This window comes from Opisthocomus hoazin, chromosome 2, assembly GCF_030867145.1.
Source record: "Opisthocomus hoazin isolate bOpiHoa1 chromosome 2, bOpiHoa1.hap1, whole genome shotgun sequence".
NCBI lineage: Eukaryota > Metazoa > Chordata > Aves > Opisthocomiformes > Opisthocomidae > Opisthocomus > Opisthocomus hoazin.
Window position 1 is genome coordinate 22,272,657 of NC_134415.1, and position 18,329 is coordinate 22,290,985.

Consider the following 18,329-nt stretch of genomic DNA (forward strand, 5'->3'; position numbering starts at 1 on the left):
GTCTTTCTCATAGCCTTCAATTTCTTTATTACCCGACCTTACTACCCTACTGATGCAGATGACTTTTTTTTTTTTCTCTTTTATGTTATTGCATTATAACGGTCCTTTTTAAGACTAAAAGTCTTCAGTTTCTCCTTCACCTAAGACTTTGAAGAAATACTTTTCTGCTTTCAAAAAGCTGGTTAAAAATGTGATCTTGAATGTGCTTTGGGAGAGGTATAGATGTGAAGAAATTCTCTGGTTTGGTTCAGGCTTTTGAAAAGAAGTTTATACCCAAAAAAGATACAGGGAAGCCTGAAACTCAAAGATTCATAAAAATTTACTAATCCCCCAGGACTGCAGGTTAAATAACTGCGTTTGAAGAACACTTGCAAAATTCACTGTTTTGAAGACTTTCTCTGCTGCTTTGGTGGCTGTGCACAGACGAGTGTTCTCAATGTGCTTAGCTAGAGGCAAAAGTAGAAGCTAGCTTCAAATCACCTCTTCGTAGAGTTGCAAATAAAGGATTCCATAAAATACTGCACTGAAACTGGTCCCTGACTGAGTGGGGAAGTGCTAGTAATCTTAAAGGTCTGTGTACAACCCTAAATCTGCTCTAGCTTACATGTAAGTAAAGGGGCTGGGCAGTAGGCTAGCATGTTGGCTATAAGAGAATAAGCTGCGTCTTTATGACCAAAGCATTTATAGCCATGGTCGTGCCTTGCAGCATGTATTGCAGTGAGGTAAACTGGTGTGCAGCTTGGTTCTGCGGTTCTGTAGCTGTTGTGGCACGCGCTAGAGTTCTGGGTTGCTTTGCGCACTGTTGTCATTTGATGTGTTGAGACATGCCATGAAATAATCAGGACTGGAGTGGAGTCGGGTTGTTTAACTGGAAAAGTTAAAATATTGACCCTGAAATAGGTTAAAAAAACCTTTCTTGTTTGAAAAGCCTGACTCCAGATTTTGACACGGTCAGATACCTGTAGGTGTTTCCAGCTGGAACATTTTGCTGTCGGGAGGTTCAGCCACAGTTCCTTCCTTTGGCAGCAAGGAGAACCGGACTGGACTGTTAGGGTGGTAGTTGGGTAGCTGTACTAACACTGTCATAACTAAGGAAAAACAAATCTTTCAAGAGTTTGTTTGAATTTTTGACTAATTGTAAACAGTTCAGTTTGTGTATGCCTTGGGGTTGCTTTCCTCTGTTTGGAGATGACTGAATTAGTGGGAGGAAAAGAATTCATGAATAAATGTAATGTTTGAGGCAAGTGCTCTATTTTCAGTCTCATACTTAAAAAGGAATTGGAAATTAAAGTCATTGGCAAAATATACAAAACTTATGCAGTGAGTCTAAGTAAATCTACAACATAGAGCTGTGCAAAATGAAGGATGTTGTGTTTTTCTGATAAACAGAATAAAGTTTGATATATCTTATGGCTAGATCAAATTATTGTTCTTGCTTTCTTAGAAAAATGTATGTTGATTTTATTAACCCTTCCCCTCGATCTGTTCCAGTCTTTCATAAAAACAGTCTTTTTCCAGAACTGAAAGATTGCTTTATGTCCAGAATAGCCAAATTTTAACCTGTTACTTAAAAAAATCCAAAACAGCCTTTATTATATTAGAAGGAGAAATTGACTAATTAATTTCTTAACTGAGCATTTCTTGGAAGATAATTCTTCTCTGAATGCATGTCACTTAAAACAGGATAGACGGATTGGTGAAGAATAAAAATGTAAATAATATTAGTGACTGCAGTACAGCTGGTTTAAGTTCAGGTGACTGACACATTCTGCAGACAGAGTGCCAGGAAACAAAATGCGATGCAAATATTGACCCCGCTAACAGCATGCTGAATGATGACATTATAATTCTAGCAGCTACGTTCTCTGTTGTGAGCATCATTTTGATTTCATTTTAGCTTGACATTTAACTTTCTCTCTTTTTTTAAAAGTAAAATCAGAATAAACGTGAAAGCATTTGATTTGTTAAAATGTGTCTTTCTAATCTCTACGTGAAATCATTTGCTTTGGCAGTCAAGGTACCAGATGCTATAATATTTCACATGCAATCTTTATTATTAGCTTTGTTGTTCAATGATATGTCAGGCCTGGTATGTCACAGGAGCAGTAAGGCTGAGGAATATAAATTGGTACTATGTCCTGGAGTCATTTTAAACCATTGTATTTAACATATGTGACATGTCTGAGTTAGCTAGTGATTGAATTAAAGTTCATGATTGACACAGAATGCTCTGTTGTGACAGTGCTCAGGGCCTGCTACATACAGCAACATGTGTAGTCATACAGGAATGTCAACTTCTAGCAGATTTTCTTTTTTTTTGCACTTTAAAGTGTTTTAGAAGCAGAAATGAAATCTAAAAACGTGTGGTTTTTATTTGTAGCTGCTTCTAACTATTACTCTGTTTCTAAAATCCCTTGGCCAGTGAGTTTTCATAATATTATAAGGCCCACTTCATTTCGTTCAACATTCAACGTCTTCATAGCGAGACTGGACTAGTAGATACCCACCAGGATTCTCCAGGATCCACCACCTGTGTTGTGATCCTGGTTTTAAATGTAGACCCACAGGCTTCCATTTGAAATCGAACTCTGTATGCAGATAGCATGTGTGCAACTGGATTTACCTTTAGATCGTGAATATGCAGTTGTGTACATGAGACAATGCCAGAAATACGTGCATATGTTTTAAGGCTGGAGTGTTAATATTAACATAAAGAGTGTATCTACAATATTTTCTGCTGTTTATGAACTAGGCATGAATAACTCTAAATTCATCCTCTTTCAAATTAAGCTGATTACCTTTGTGTCACAACTTGTGATTCATAATTAATTTTTAATTTGTATTGATCTTGGGAAGAAAAATTAAGCCTGAAGCATAGGACTGACTTTTTCCCTTTCTGATCTCCAGTAATGATTGGAATCACTTTTCAGTTAATTTCTTGAGTTTTAATTTGGGTTATTAAGTAAGATTATTCCACCAGCTAAATTCATGCTGACTTGTATTATAAGTCTGTTTATGATAAACTGGAACTTGAGATTGCAAACTCCAGGAAAAATGTAAGATTTGTTATGCCATGGCATGATTTAATCAGCGCTTTAAATTGTGGATGTTATCTGTACATGCTAGTACTTTGTGAACGGATTTACTGTACCACCATCGTGATTTGCTACAGAATGTCAAGCAATCGCATACACAAATGTTGATAAGTTTTTCTTCTGGATATTTTGTGTGTCATCTGTCTCTGCCATTTATGTTTGCACTCAGATTCTGGCCATTAACCGAGGGGAAAATCTGAAGATCCTGACAGTGAAGGTCAACATTCCTGACGGAGTGAAGAATGAATTCTGTTGGTGGTGTGTCAATGAAAGGTCTGCATGGATACATATTCTTACAGAAATCTTTTTTTTTCTGTAGAAAGCTGCATACTGAAATGTACCTCACATGTCTCGTTACATTAAGAGAACAATTTAAACAAATACTTACTAGATTAGATTAAATTAACATGTGGATAAATCTTATTCTGTATTTCCAACTGCTGTAGCATTATGCTGATAAGATCATGCCTTTGGCCGTGTTCAGGGAGTTCTGCTACCATTCTTCCAGCAATTGAATTTAAAAAAATAAATATGTGAAGGCAGATGAAATGTGAAATATATTTTCAAATTGTAATATGCATCACATCCAGTAGTCTTTAGTGAAAGGAATTTCTAGAATTCAATAGAATATACTTCTAACTTCAAAAAATAACTTCATATGCCTGATTACGATTAAAGAGGGCTACCTCAGATTTTAGACCAGTTAAAGTTTTGAGTTTCACAAATGTAAGGAATTGCATGTTTAAAAAATGTGTTGGATTTAATAGAGATATTATTTTAAATGTGGCTGTCTTCAATCAACGATTCTCAAATCTGGTGTGACCTGACTCTTGTGTTTTGATCTCTGTTCAAGTTAGAAAACTTGGTACTAAATCTTGGGTGATTCTTTTATTTCTCACTGATTTGCTCTTTACAAGTTGCTTTTTTTTAAACCTGTAGTGAGATGTTTAGCATTGCGTCATTTTGAGGTTTTTTTGCAAAAGTTTAGGTTAAATATATGTTGTTTTGTGCAACAGCTCTGTCAGTCTTTTTCTTGGAAGCTGTACCTTGATGTCCTCTGTTGGAGAATTTTGTGATCCAAGCTGTGCATCTTCCTTGCACTTGTAAAAAGCCAGATTTCTCTTTCTCGGTAGTTTGGGATACTGGGCATTGTTCTGAGGATGTCTTAGAAACTCCTACCTTTGCACCCTAAAATTGAATAACCAGAAGGAGGAGAAAAAAAATAGGAAAAAATGCACTTTTTTTTAATGTATAAAACTGTATACTGTGATGCTGCTTTGGCATGTATTCTTCTTCCACACCAAGTCCAAGAAAGGAATGTGGTAAAACTGTTCCTTTTCACTGTAGGAATGTAATTGTTCTGTTTCCAACATGGAAGCCTCTGAAAGAGTTAAAATATTGTTTGGCCAGATAACATAATATGGTCTAGGACTAATAGTAAGTAACTTTTTTTTTTTTTTTTTAAAGGATAGTATCAGGATTCATAAACACACGCAGGTTTTCTTTTAGATTTAATGCCTGCAACGGGAATTTCTGTCCTCCCCCCAAGATGTATATCTGTAGGCAGAACATATCTGTCAGTATTGCTTTTACTGCATCCATGACAGAATTTGGAAGCACTGTAAGCTACAGATAATGGAATAGCTTGTCACTGCTACACAAATGAAAGTGGGATGTAAATTGAGATATTTTTGGCTGGTTACACTTTTGTGAGTCATTCTGAGATAAAAAGAACGTTGACCTTGGAAATGGAACTACTACTTAATACTTAGCATTCATGAGACTATACATGCTTACAGCTTTTCACTATTTAAGGACAACCTCTCCACCATCAGAAAACTTCGAAAGGAATGATTTTAGTAGATCTTGGTGCATCAACTTCTAGGACAGATTCTGATCTTCCTCATTAGATTGACAACTGTGTCATCAAATTGACAAATAGTAAATGTGTTTTCTGCCCTACAAGCTTGGAAATGACTGTCCAAGGGTGGGAGTTGCATTGTTTTCATTCAGTTGATTTACTGGTGAGAGTGGAAGGTTAAGAACTTGTGTTTGAGGCAAGGATTTAAAAACTTTGCAAAGGTATTAACTAATTTACTGAAGGTCACACAAAATCAATTGGAGAATCAGAAATGCCGTGTTGCTAGAGTTTAGCCAGTACTCTAGCCACAAACCAGTGTCACCTGCTGCCTATTGAATTAGTGGCAAATATGCTGACCTTGATGTGTTCTTCTGAGGCAAAATTTTTAGCATTAGATGCTTCTGTGGTGGAAAGTGGGTTTGGAGGACTGGAGTTCGTTATCGCATTGAGGTCCATGTAGATGCTCTCCAAGATGACTGTATTTTCTTTGCAAGTTCAGAATATTGTTAGCCTGTAGAAGCATCTATACTTCCTTGAAATTCAGGTTTGTGCTGAAAACTCAGGAATATCCTTATGCCTGGCCCTATGGATTGTATTATTCCCCAGAAGCTGGCGTCTCTGTGGTTTGATAGTGAACTTGGCTCCAAGAACACTACAACTGCATTGATCCCAAAGATTTAGCTGTGAAGTGAGACATAGAAAAAGAATCAGTGAGAAACAGTCGGAGGAGGCCTGCATAGCTTTGAGTGTAAAGACAATATGGAGTTGTTCCTTGGGAAGGGACGAGAGTTTGTTCCAAAGTGGGATTGAAGCCTTGAAAATTAAGTTCAATGTTTGACAATGTTTTTTCAGTTTTCCGATGAAATTCTCAGATCTTGTGTAAAGTCTATGGTACAAGCCTTAAAGGCATGCTTTGTGTGTGGTTACCAACTTGGTACAAGTTTCATATAATGTCTTGGAGGGAAACAAAGCTCTGCTTTTTGTGCTTCAGGTCTAAAAGCCTGGCTGTACTCTTCCTGAAACAGTCATTAATTGATACTAACGGTTCTTAATGTGGGTTGTGTGAATTCTGTTGATGTATTATTTCACCCTCTGAGGTATATCAAACTAGTCTAAGCCATTTATGCTTGTGGTGGTCCCTGTTGCGAGCACACACACGTGGACAGTTGATGAGCAGAGTAAGATGATATTATTTATATGGAGTTTTTCTAAATAGGGCTACATTTAAAGGACTTCAAAAGTCAGCTCTTGATTATTTAATCAAGAAAAATCTGGCCTTAGAGGGAAGCTTAACTAGGCTTTGATGATCTTTAAAATTATACGCACATGTTTCTGCTTTGTTTTCTGCAGTGAAGTGGATTTTTCTCTCTTCTCGTGAAGTATTGGGATGTTTAAAATGCAGTATTTGTTATGATTGAATTTACTATTTGGGTATTTTTGCATTTGCAGCAATTCTAGGATTTCTAGTAGCACGTTGCCTGAACAGTTTGTACTTGTACCTATAGTCAGGTAGTAAAAATAAACTATTTGCAGAGAAACAGTTTGCTAACTAGCTTTAGTGGATGGAAGAGAGGGAGAAAAGTTGGCACATTTCCAAATTCATTCTTATTTGTGCTGAGGATGGTTTCTGGGGGAGCGTAGTCATACTTGCCACCTGTAAAAACTCCGTTTGTGGAATTGGATGGCAATAAGGAGATTTAAAGCCTCTGCCAGTTTTATATAGGTATGAAAAGAGTCTCTAGTTACAAAGAAGTATAATAGAACTATTTGCAAAAACGGTTAGCAAAGTGATGAGGTCATGTGGCTAAGCACTCACAGCTCTGGATGTTATAAAACTAAATGGTAAGCTTAATTCTGCTCCCACGTCTGTCTGCGTTAATGCAGTGTTGACTTGATCACACATTTCTAAACTACTTTATGCACAGACGCTTAGAAAAGCTGTTACAGGAAATTGTAGATCCCCTTAAACAGCTGAAAAGCTGTCTGGATGGGAGCAATTTAGGATTCTCAGTATTTTCTGAGTGAGTGCAAGTAAACAAAGTCAAAAGTAAAATTCAGTCCTGTTTTTGCCTTAGCCTGCACCTGGACACATTATCAAATGGCCATATTTCTATAATGTTGCATTCAAAAAAACTCCACAACCAAACAAAATACTTAAAAAACTTACCCAGACAGTAAAAAATATGTATGTGCCTCACTTTGCAGTTGAGGACCCAGGCATATAAGAAAAATACACTTAATGAAGAGAACTGTGGATGTTGCCAGTATTTTTAAAAGAAATAAACAGATGGACTGTAATAGAAAATGTTCATAATCTGGATTATTATAAATATAACTGACTATGTTTCCTCAATCTTTCTCCTTTCTTATTGAGTGGACAATCTCAGTGAGTCAGTTGTGCTTGTTCAAGGACCTCCCGCTCCGTTGCCCAAAGCAAAAAAGATCAATGGAATAAAAATCTGGGATCTCTGCTCTGGGGAGCTTTGAAACTGAGGTGTATTTTAGGGCAAAATTTGAAGTAAGTGTCATCATGGCTTTGACCACTCCTTTGAAAAGGAGTCTCCTTTGAAAAGGAAATGCTCCAATGCATTTGACTTAGGAAAAGTTGGGGAATAGCCTTGTGTTTGTTTGGTATTGTTTATTTTCTTTTCCCTTTTTCTAGAATAATATTTACACTTTAACTATATCAGCAACAGGTGTAAGAGAAAAATAATTTGCAGATTGTTTGGGTTTTGTTGTTTAAGGACTGCAGCGAAACTTACAGATTTGAGTTTTAATAGAGCTACTCAAATAATTAAAAATGAAATTTGAATTGGATTTTATTCAATGACATTAGTTTAGCTTTTGAATTTCTATCTGGACGCAGCTGCCTTACATCAGTAGCTCTGCAGTGACACTCACAGAGGATGTTTAGTCCTTTTCTTATGTGTCAAGGAATAACAAATAATGCAATCCTAATCGTAATATGGAGCGAAGTTCATCATTCAGTTGTGGTAAGCTTTGACTTCTCAAAGTGAAGAGTAACTTGTTTTAATATTTTCTTTAACACATAAAATACTATTATATTCTAATACCTAACAAAAAAGTAGAAGAGATAGGCGTTGTCCCTTGTCTGATAGTACAACCATGAGCAATTTCTCATTCCATTCATATTTGAAGCAATGATTTCATTGCCTAATTATTGTAGTAATTCTGCAATTTATAGGACATTACACTCAATGTAGAAGTCTTTTTTTGAAAATTCCCTTTTTATCTGAGTTTTTCCATATGTTCTTAAAATATTTTTTGATTTTTCTTTTTCTAATCTTTTGCAGATGGAGACCAAAGCAATTTTTAAAACCAGAGTTAATGAAGATACTACGGAATTCAGTAGAGGATGCATATAAACGCCTTATATATCCACTCCTCTGCAGAGAATTCAGGTAAGCCCAGAATAAATGCATATTTTCATACTACCAATTTCTTAACAATTCCTTCCCCAAATTTTTATTAGAATATCTTTTATCCATTTGAAAATATTGACATGTTTTTAATCATCTGTGCTTACAGAAAAAATTAACAATGTAGTCTTGGTTCTGTAGATTTAATTTGTGACCCCTATCCAGTTTAGGCTACAGTAGAGAAGTTATCTTTCTGTTAAGACATTTTACATGTTTGCATATCTGTTGCTTGTACATTTATCTAATTAAGTGCAGTTTAGATCTACATTACCGTAATAGTTGTATCTTTATCCTTGTATTAGCATAAACCGTTATGTCACTGAATTTTCCCAGCATCTCTTCATATCACAGCAATAGTACTGTCACTGAGATTGTTCTGACTCCTCTTTTTACCTGTCTGAAAGAAACCAGCAAAATAATTGTTGTGGTTGGAAGTATCCCTCATGTTTGTCATTTGCACTTTGTGGTGAAAGAATTAGTCATAGTGTTAGTCCGATGCCACTTCGTGGGTATTGTGATGGCTCTGCAGAAGTCAGTAAACTTACTTCTGGTGATACTGTAGTAATGATGTCATCAGGCAAAGTGTCACTTGTAAGATCTGCAGTATTGTCCTAAATTTAAAGGAAATTTAAAACTTAGTATCAAAGTAACATTAGTTAAATAGGGTGTTTTCATGGTGTAGTATAGGAGTTTACCACGTAATTGAAATGATGTAATATGTCAAAAAGTCTACATTCTGAAAGCTTTATTTTCTAATGGCTAACAGTATTAATAGTATGATTATTCTCCTGAATACAAGAGAAGCTCCTCAAGATATAACATGTTTGATTCTGGCAAGCCTTTCTGCTATGTGACCTGTTTTGAGGTACTTCAAATAGAGTTTGTCAGAGACCCTGCTTCTTGGACCAAAAATGTTGAAATGACTTGTATCAAATGACATGTGTTGGTTATTCACTACCTAAAATTAGCATTCACATTCTGAAATGTGTTCTTCTGTACCTGCCTGGCTGTGCTCTTATGTGTCTGTTCAAATTGGAGTTGTTTTCCTGGCACTTCTTTTCGCGATCATCATTGGCTGGATATTCCATATTCTTCCCCTGTCAAAAGAACTGTCAGCTAAAGTTTTGAACAGCAGATATTTCTAATGGCTTTTGGGTTTCTTCACTATAGTATGTTGTGTTTGCTCATTACTTTGCAAGCAAGATTGCTTCACCTGTTTTGGTTAGTGTGCTTGTTTTTTGCTACTGTGAATTTCAGCTTTTTGAAAGAGCAGAGTTCGCTTATTTTTTTTGTGACCACAGTGCATGTAGCCACTTTAGGGGAGGCATTGTGTCCATTGTTTGGCCAAAATGATGAACATCTCATGATGGTGAGTCCAAAGTTGGCTTCTGTCACAGGTGTGAAAGTAGTTGTCATTCCTAGCCTTCTCTACCATCAAACTCTTTTGAAGCAAAGAAAAAAGACTTACTTTTTAGTGGGGTTTAGTTTTATCATAGATAAGCAAACTGACATAAGGGTTCTTCAAGGCTCTTTTATTGTGTTTTTGCTCTGTGGTTCCTATCACAGGACTGTTGTGACCTATGTGTTGTGTGTAATGCTGAGGGCTGCTGCAGCAGTAGGTTGTTGAAGGTTTTCTCTTCTCTTAATTAAAAAACAAGCTTCCTTCCCTACTACTTCTGAAATGTAGCTCACAAGTCATAAATGCAAAAAATACAAAGCTTGTTGCCTGTTGCTTGGTGGATGTCTGCTTATTTTTTTACTATTTGTGATATTTTTGCATGATTGGTGGTGTCAGCTTAGGAAAGGCTGAAACATCTCCTGTATAGAGGAATGCAAAGCACCTGCCAGTAGTATTCCTGGTCCATGACCGCTTAACCCTTATTCTTCTCTTACTCTCTTTCCGCCTGCACCAGAATCTTGATTTTTCAGACTTTCGCAAAGGGCTGCTGAAGTATTCAATACCTCCTTTTAGCATTAATATTTCCAACCCACCCCCCACTGTTCTTCTTTTCTTTTCTTTTTATTATCATTAAATGTTGGAACAGAAAGTTTCCAAGAGTGTATTGAGATTTCTGGTGCTTCTAGTGATCAGAAGAATGAAACTTGCCAGCAAGACAGTTACCTTATTTATTGTTTAATTTCCTTTCTTCCACTCTGTCAGATACCATAATTTCTTGTATCTGGTATAATAATGTCCAGTGTTGCTTTTGGCTCTTTGAAATACATTTTATTTTGTTGCAGTACTGCATGGAATGATTCCGTTAGGATTTGATGCAAGTGATGTGGCACAGACATATTTTTTTAATGGATAATCCTTTCCTAATTTTCCATGCTTTCTCAGAGTGAGTGCTTTCTCTCCTCTTGTCTTCAGGGACACAAACATTTCTCCATATATCTTGTTTCGCACCTGAAGCTATTTTGCAGATATTTTTCCATGGAAAGGATTGCCTCTCAGACTGTGTATGGAAGTGGGGAGTTTTAAATCTCAATTTAAAAACCGACTCTTACAACATTGAATATAGAAGCCAGTAGGTCACGATTAGGTTATTTGCTTTTATTACAATATACCTGTCAGTGGTATACAGTGAATGCTTCATAGACTTCAAGGGAGGGGCTTGAAATTCTGACTTAGTTGATACTTTTTCATAGAGTAGGAACAGAAGGATTATGTTTTATTTTTTACAAAATAACTATTCCTCTTCTGTTTAGAGATGAGGACTGCTATCCGCCTCTGCCTTATATCTCTGCCATATTAATGAGAATTGTCACAAATTGAAAAAACATGAAGCTGGGCATCTTGCCATTTGGATGAAGCCAACAGTGCGCTGAAAAAGAGAAAAATATTAGATTGTTTGAGGTAGCTTGATATTTGTTCAAGAATCAAATGACTATCCCAAACTTGAAATTAAGGGCCAGTACTTGGGACAGTAGATCATGTCATTGATCTAAGTGTTGAGTGAGAGACAGTTAGAGAAAAGAGATGTCTATATTTGAAATTAAAAAATACAGGATATTATGTAATAGAAAGGACATACGTTATGTTCCCCCTACGCACCTGGCACTTTCAGTAACATTTCCTGTTACTATAAAAGTTTCTGTATAACCATGCCAATTTTAACCATGATTTCTATAAGGTGCACATAACTAATAGCACGTGTTTAGGGGCAATTTTAATTCCTGCATACGATTCCCTTCACAGGTGCACTGATGTGAATTTGCAGTGTGGGAGGACTTGGTCTTGTGGGCACTAGGGATGCCGTATCTCTGGGATAGATGGAAAGCTGGAACTTGGCCTGTCTCTGTACAAAGCCTCCAGTCCAGGAGCATTGAACCTTCCCTTGTTTACAAGCCACTTTTAAACTTCATTTCCATGCCTGTGTGTCTGGATGAATCTCTGTTGTGTGTGTATGTAAAAGATCCAGATGGCTGTGAGACTTAAGTGTTTGCTTTGTTGTCTCTGGTCTCTCACAAACATCATCAAATTGTTTTGGTGATTGCATGGGCTAGAATTCAACCAACACCTCCAGCCCACATCCCTGTACTTTCCCTGGAGGAAGCTTGTTCTGTGGTTTGGGTTATTTTTTTCTTTCATTTTTTAAGAATGGGAGAAGGATGCTGCAAGACTGAATGAGCAGGAAATAAAATAATGTGTGAAGAAGGATTGACTAGGCTATGACTCTTCAGCTTGGAAAAGACAGGACTTACAGCAAGTGAATGACGAATGGCATGTGGAGAGTGGCACAGGGTTTGTATGGATAAATTTTTACTGTCTTCCAGCATAAGACCTAGACAGACGTAAAAATTATAAAGAATCAGCTTCCAACAAAAAGGAGGCAGCTATGTGCACGGTTTGTGATGGACTTGCAGAACTTGCTGCCGATGGACTATGTAGATGCAAGAAATGCACACAGGTTCAGTGGGAGACTGGATAGTTGACAAGAGATCTGTCATGGGCTACCAAAGAGACAACTCATATCAAGCTCGGGAAATACTCTGAGCTGGAAATAGTTGGAGGCTAGGATAAGATTATGGGACAGGTCAGGTATACTAGTGCTGCGGTATCAGCTCTCTAGGCAGCTGCTTATAGCCACACTTGCAGGCAAGAAACTGGGATAGAGGGACCGCTTACCTGCACTAGTGCAGCCATTCCCATATTCTTGTTTGTAGTGGTGGTAATATACAGTGTCTGCTCTTTGGTGCCAAGGGCACATTTGAATTGCGAAGGGGTCTTGGAATGCATGTATACCCTTCACCATCTCGCTCTAAATCAGGGCTGTGTTAGTTTGGTATACTTGATACAGAAAGAAAAAGCATGGGGATATAAGGGATCTTTTTCCTGTTGCACTCTTCCTTAGAAAATGTTCAGTTGATACTGTGCGAGAGAATCTAGACCGATCTCTAGACCGCTTTACAAATGAGAGATGATGAGGATGTACCATCTCTTTCTGTTCCACTGTGGGGTGGGATAGGGATGAGCTGGTTGCTTGGTTGGATCCTGGGCAAATTGAAGTCAGGCTCTTAAGTTCTTCCATATTTGAAAATTGCTCAGAACAGCTTCATATCCCGTCATGTCAAATAGCCCTTGTGATGGTTGTCTTTGAACTGTTTGTAGCCTGCTTGTGTCATGCACTGATTGACCTAAACAACTTCAGTAATTTCCCCCACCCCATTCTTATAGGGTTAGTTAAGTGGAATGCAGTTTTTTTCTTCTGTAGAAATAAACCCAGGTATTACTTCTTTCAGTGATGGGTAAAAGGAAAAGGAGAATAAGGGCACTGGCTACCCTTCTAAGTTATAGGAAGGCTTTACGGGATTGCTTTTGCTTGCCTAATTATTGTAGTTATTGACAATGTAATGCTGCTGAAAATGGCAATGAGTACTTGCAAAAGAAAAAAAATATCAGCTGAGTGATGAATATTTGTGTCCCCATTACTTTTTCAATTTTGGGGGGTTTTTTATGTAAGATGCCATGCTATGATGAAAACACTTGTCCTTATCAGTCGTTGTCTTACTGGCCACATCTGACAAATAAGACATCATGCATCTTGTACATCTTCATCACACGAGACTGATTTGTTTCTTCTAACACTCTGCAGTAAGTATTCTTGCTTAAAGTCATCAAAGTCAATTCTTGCTGCACTAACTCACTTCTTTCTGTTGAAGGACATGGAAAAGAAAGGTAGGGAACATCATGGCTCCATCAGCTTTCTAGTTTCCCCTAGAAAGACCTGAAGTCTACACACTTCTGTGATGACTGTTAAATAACGTAACTGGTAGAAAAAATTAAATACCTCATGAGTCATGGTGTGTTAGCAATTAATTGGATAGGCCCTTGCAGTTTCTGTCTAGTACCTCTTAGCTCAAATGGTCATCCTTTTTCTGCTGAATAGTGGGTTTTTCTCCAGAACTGGGAAGTTTTGATGTATTCAGTCCATGCCTTCTACAAATCCACTTTTCTTTGCAATTAGGTATCAGCTTTGATGGGAAGCTGTTCTTCACTTAAAATGATGAATTGATGTTTGAATGTTTGTTGGTATGTGTACATTCTTACAGGTGTTTCTGTTATACTGTTTATGTTGATTTATTTCCTTAGAACCAGAATGAGATGGTCATATAGCTGATCCTTTTTTATAAAGTCATGAAAAATGTGATTGGAAGTGTAATATTTAATTAAATATAATGAAAATGTGATTGGAAAAAACCTTACAGTTTTGGACCAATTCAAAAGTGCATTTGAAAGCTAATTAAGGGGAAAATGTGTTTTTGCTCTCATCCTTCTAAGATCAAAGTTGACATCTGATGCAGAGAAAGAGTCTGTGATGATGTTTGGGAGAAATCTCCGGCAGTTGCTTCTGACCAGCCCTGTGAGGGGCCGTACTTTGATGGGAGTAGATCCTGGCTACAAACACGGCTGCAAGTTGGCAATTATTTCACCAACCAGTAAGTTTCACTTCCAAATATTTTTGAAAGGACTGATAAAAATATATTCATTTAGAGGAAAGGATGTTTCAAAACCTACTTTTTTTTATCAAATTGATTTCTTTTGTAAAGCTTTTAGTGATTTCCATGCATCCTGTCATGCCAATTCCTTTCTTCAGGCTCAGGTTAAGTTTCAGGCACCTGGATTCCACTGTCTCCTTTGGTGTTATTACTCCTCTCTAAAATAGAACTTAAAATCCGTAATGCCTTCTTGAATACAAGGTCAAATATTTGTGCCTCTCAGTAGTCATCAAAGAGAACACCTGGCATTTTTAATGTTTAAAAAAGAATTTGGATTTAAATACTTTCTACAATGTTACTTTTTTCATGGGGAATATTGTGGACATCTGGACACTTTATCAGCCCTTTTTGTTTAGTAGTATGTGTGTTAATGTGAGAAGTCAGAAACATTGTATTCGCAGAACATTTTAGTTCAGTTTCTAGACACGTACAGAACAGAGCCTTTCCAGTTCATCCTGGTTGGATCTGGGGATACATACCTCTAGGCCCATTCGAAACTGGTTTGTTTTACTTTTATTTAGTCATTGTTTTTTGTCTGAGAATATATCCACCCAGGGTGGATGTAAAGAAAGATGTGCTCTTGACATGTATTAAAATGACAATAAAAGAAAGGTAAATGGTTATTGGCTTGCATTTTACTGTATACTGTCAGTACCAGTTAATACAGAGTTATTTCCAAATGTGATAGATGGGGTGATGGCAAGCACTGGCACTGGAGTTCTAGAGCTCCTGGACTGCTGAGACTGCATTCCTAATTTTCATTTCTCTTTATTGGATCTGTAAAATGTACTAGACTAGAGCAAGAAATCTTTTGCTGTTTTTCTCTTTGATAGTATAATATGCTTTATTTGGCTAATACGACTAGATGTTCATTATTTGTTATGTGGATATGTCCCCAGGGAACTAGAAAATGTAGCAACTCATTTTGCTTTGGCAGCCAAAGCATTTTTGTCCTCTGCCCACTATACATTTCCTCTAATTAAATACAAAAATAAAAGGGAAAGATGACTTATTAAGAAGCTTTCTTTGAATTATCAGTTTAACTTTAGTAGTTCCACAGAATATAGCTTTTGGATCTTTGTGCTTTTTATCAAATGGCTTTGCCTTTCATTGTTGTAGGTCAGATACTCCATACCGATGTCGTTTACTTGCATTCTGGTCAAGGATTTCGTGAAGCTGAGAAGATAAAGAGGCTTCTGCTACATTACAAGTATGCTAAGAAACTTCCATTTATTAATCTTTCTTACCAAACATAGTGAATATCTTCACTATATAAATACTTGCTTTTGAGAGGAATAAGAATTCTACTGATTTAACTGGAGTTATTCTTTCTTTATGTAGTTCAGACCTTATTTTTCTTTTAGTCTATGTTCATATTTTTACACTATGTATGTGTTAGAAGTACATGAAATCAAGCCGTGGTTATGACTAAGGCTGCGTGCTGTGAATGTAGCCCCAGAAAGCTCTGTCAAACCATTTATTTTTAGGAATAGAAATTAACATTCAGTTAAGGAATATGTTTAGTCCCACTCTTCCTACCCCCCAAAACCCCCAAACCACTCATTGATCTTTCCCTGTTCCAACAGCCACATTTAATTTTTGGAAGTTTTATTAAGCAAAGGAAATCCTGCTCAGATAGATCTCCAGATGGACGTGCAAATAGACGCAGCATGATTAAAAGGTTATTGTATCCAACTATTTTGGATCCCCTGTGAACAGACATCTGGTCCACTGAGTCAGCTGCTGAACTGCCACAGCATACAGTGCAGTTTGTCTTTAAACATTAGATTGGCTTTAAACAAGGTGATTTGATGGCTGACTTGTGGTGGTGGAGGCAGTCGGAGGCAATGACCTTGCAAGCTGTTGCAAACTATGATGTTCCCATTAAGGAATTAAGATTCTAATTGCTTGGGCTTCTGCCCTTTTTCATTACTCATAACAGATGAGGGAAATACGACGTGAAAGGGTTTGAGGACTGTAAATAACATTACACTTCTATGAATATGAAGTATCATTTTTGTTTTTTCTGCAGATATTACCACAGTTCAATAGCATCACAAATGAGTGAAAATTTTGACATGTCTTGAACTGTCACATTGAAAACCTATTAACCACAATGTGGTATTACTAGGAATAGGTTGTCATCAAGTCCAGGCCTTGTGTTACATAAAATAAGATGTATTGGTTGTTGTTGTGCATTGAATGCTATGTATGAAAAAGTCTAAAAGAATAATTAAGAGTAATTATTCGTCTTTTTACCCTGTGCAAAGCTGTAGCACTGTTGTGATTGGCAATGGCACGGCCTGCAGAGAAACAGAAGCTTACTTTGCTGATTTAATTATGAAGAAATATTTTGCACCGCTGGATGTTGTTTACTGGTAAGACTACTTTGCTTGCTTGTGATACTCATCGGTTCAGCATATTTTAACTTAACAGGTAGTTCTAAATGTATTTTTTTTCAGGTGTTTCTTTTTATTGCCTTGTCTTTCTTTTTTTGAGTCAAACTTGACCCATCATTCTAGCCAAAGGAAAATGGCTGTAACTCTTCGGAGCATGAAAGTAGTTCTCCTGAGTCAGTAAGACCCACTGAAGCATTTTATTTTCTCTTCCGGAGGCGCTTTCATTATCTCATTATCTTGCTATTATCATTGTAACAAAGTATGCGAGAATAGCAGCTCAAACAGCCAAGGCCCTGAGTTTGTCATTGTGTGTCTATTTCTTGATAAATGAGGTCTATACAGAAATGATAAAGCTTGTGTTGTCTGACTGTGGCACGGAATGCTTGCTGATCCTAGGAGTGTTAAATGGTCTGGATATAAATATTTTGTTAATACCTCACAGACAGTAGTGAAGGTATTTATTCTCTTTGAACTTCAAATTGTATCTGTTGGTTTGTCAAATTCAAACTAAAATATTCTGCTGTTGGTTTGGATGGAAACTGCACTACGTCACTTTCTTTTCTCCCATGCAAAAACTGCTCTTTTTTTATAATTCACACCTTTATTTTTTTAAAGCATTTTTGGTGATTTACATTGGATTATCTTTCATGCTGAAGTTTAACAGCAGTATTTACTTTTTACTGTCTTAACTTACTGAGATAACTTACCTAAATTTTTGAAAAAGTTATGGCCTTTCTCTGTTCAAACTGCTCTATGCAGGAGCCTTTTCTCCATAGATTAGGAAGTTCTTACAGAAATGTTCAACTAATGTATTATTCCTACTAATTTATGCTATCATTTAATTGCACTTGTTCTTTGTTTCTAAGATTTCTAAGTAAATTTGCAGCAAGAGCTGATACTTCAGTCTCCTTTTTTTTTTTTAGGAGACGTAGTAGGGTTTTTCTGATTTTAATTGTTCACAAAGGAAGAATGCTGTTCAAGCTTCTGAAAAATTATGCATCCTCTTTCCTGAATCCAACTCTACTAGGGCAGTTTTAATGACTGTAGAGAATGGAAAACACTTCATATTGTGTGGTTTTTGTCAAATGTTTAATGACACTGTTGTTCACTTCGTGTAGTTTAAAAATCTATTACATTGACATAAGCACTTTATCTGAAAGGGTAACAGTGATTTTTATTTATTTATTGATCATACGGTACAAAATGTAACCAACTATTTACTTAGCACAGAAAAAATTATTTATATAATACTGTGGTGGATGGTTTTCTTGCTGTGTTTTCTTTTATTGCTTTAATATTTTCTCCCTGATTATAGTTCAAGATTATAGAATTTGCGAAATGATTACTGATAAAAGCCCTTGTGAAGCAGGAATTAGAATAAATGCTCTAAGGCAGAAGTCAGGTCATCAAGTTGGTTGCTTTTTCTATTAGTGACCAATAATCTTATAACCTTTCAGTTTTTCTGAAACTTATTGTGATATTTGTAGGAAAAACATATAAATGCAGTTGTTTAACCTACAAGATTAATACAAAC

At 36.6% G+C, this 18,329-nt stretch overlaps 1 protein-coding gene across 3 annotated transcripts in view; it reads left to right on the forward strand.

Moving 5' to 3' along the window:
* The window catches only part of SRBD1 (S1 RNA binding domain 1), a 129,560-nt gene that overhangs the window by 19,403 nt on the left and 91,828 nt on the right, over window positions 1-18,329 (forward strand). For all 3 annotated transcript variants that reach the window (XM_075412861.1, XM_075412863.1, XM_075412862.1), the window contains exons 12-16: window positions 3,265-3,368; window positions 8,271-8,378; window positions 14,179-14,336; window positions 15,516-15,606; window positions 16,667-16,774. In XM_075412861.1, the coding sequence (XP_075268976.1) occupies window positions 3,265-3,368; window positions 8,271-8,378; window positions 14,179-14,336; window positions 15,516-15,606; window positions 16,667-16,774 (569 nt within the window). The remainder of the gene's footprint in view (window positions 1-3,264; window positions 3,369-8,270; window positions 8,379-14,178; window positions 14,337-15,515; window positions 15,607-16,666; window positions 16,775-18,329) is intronic.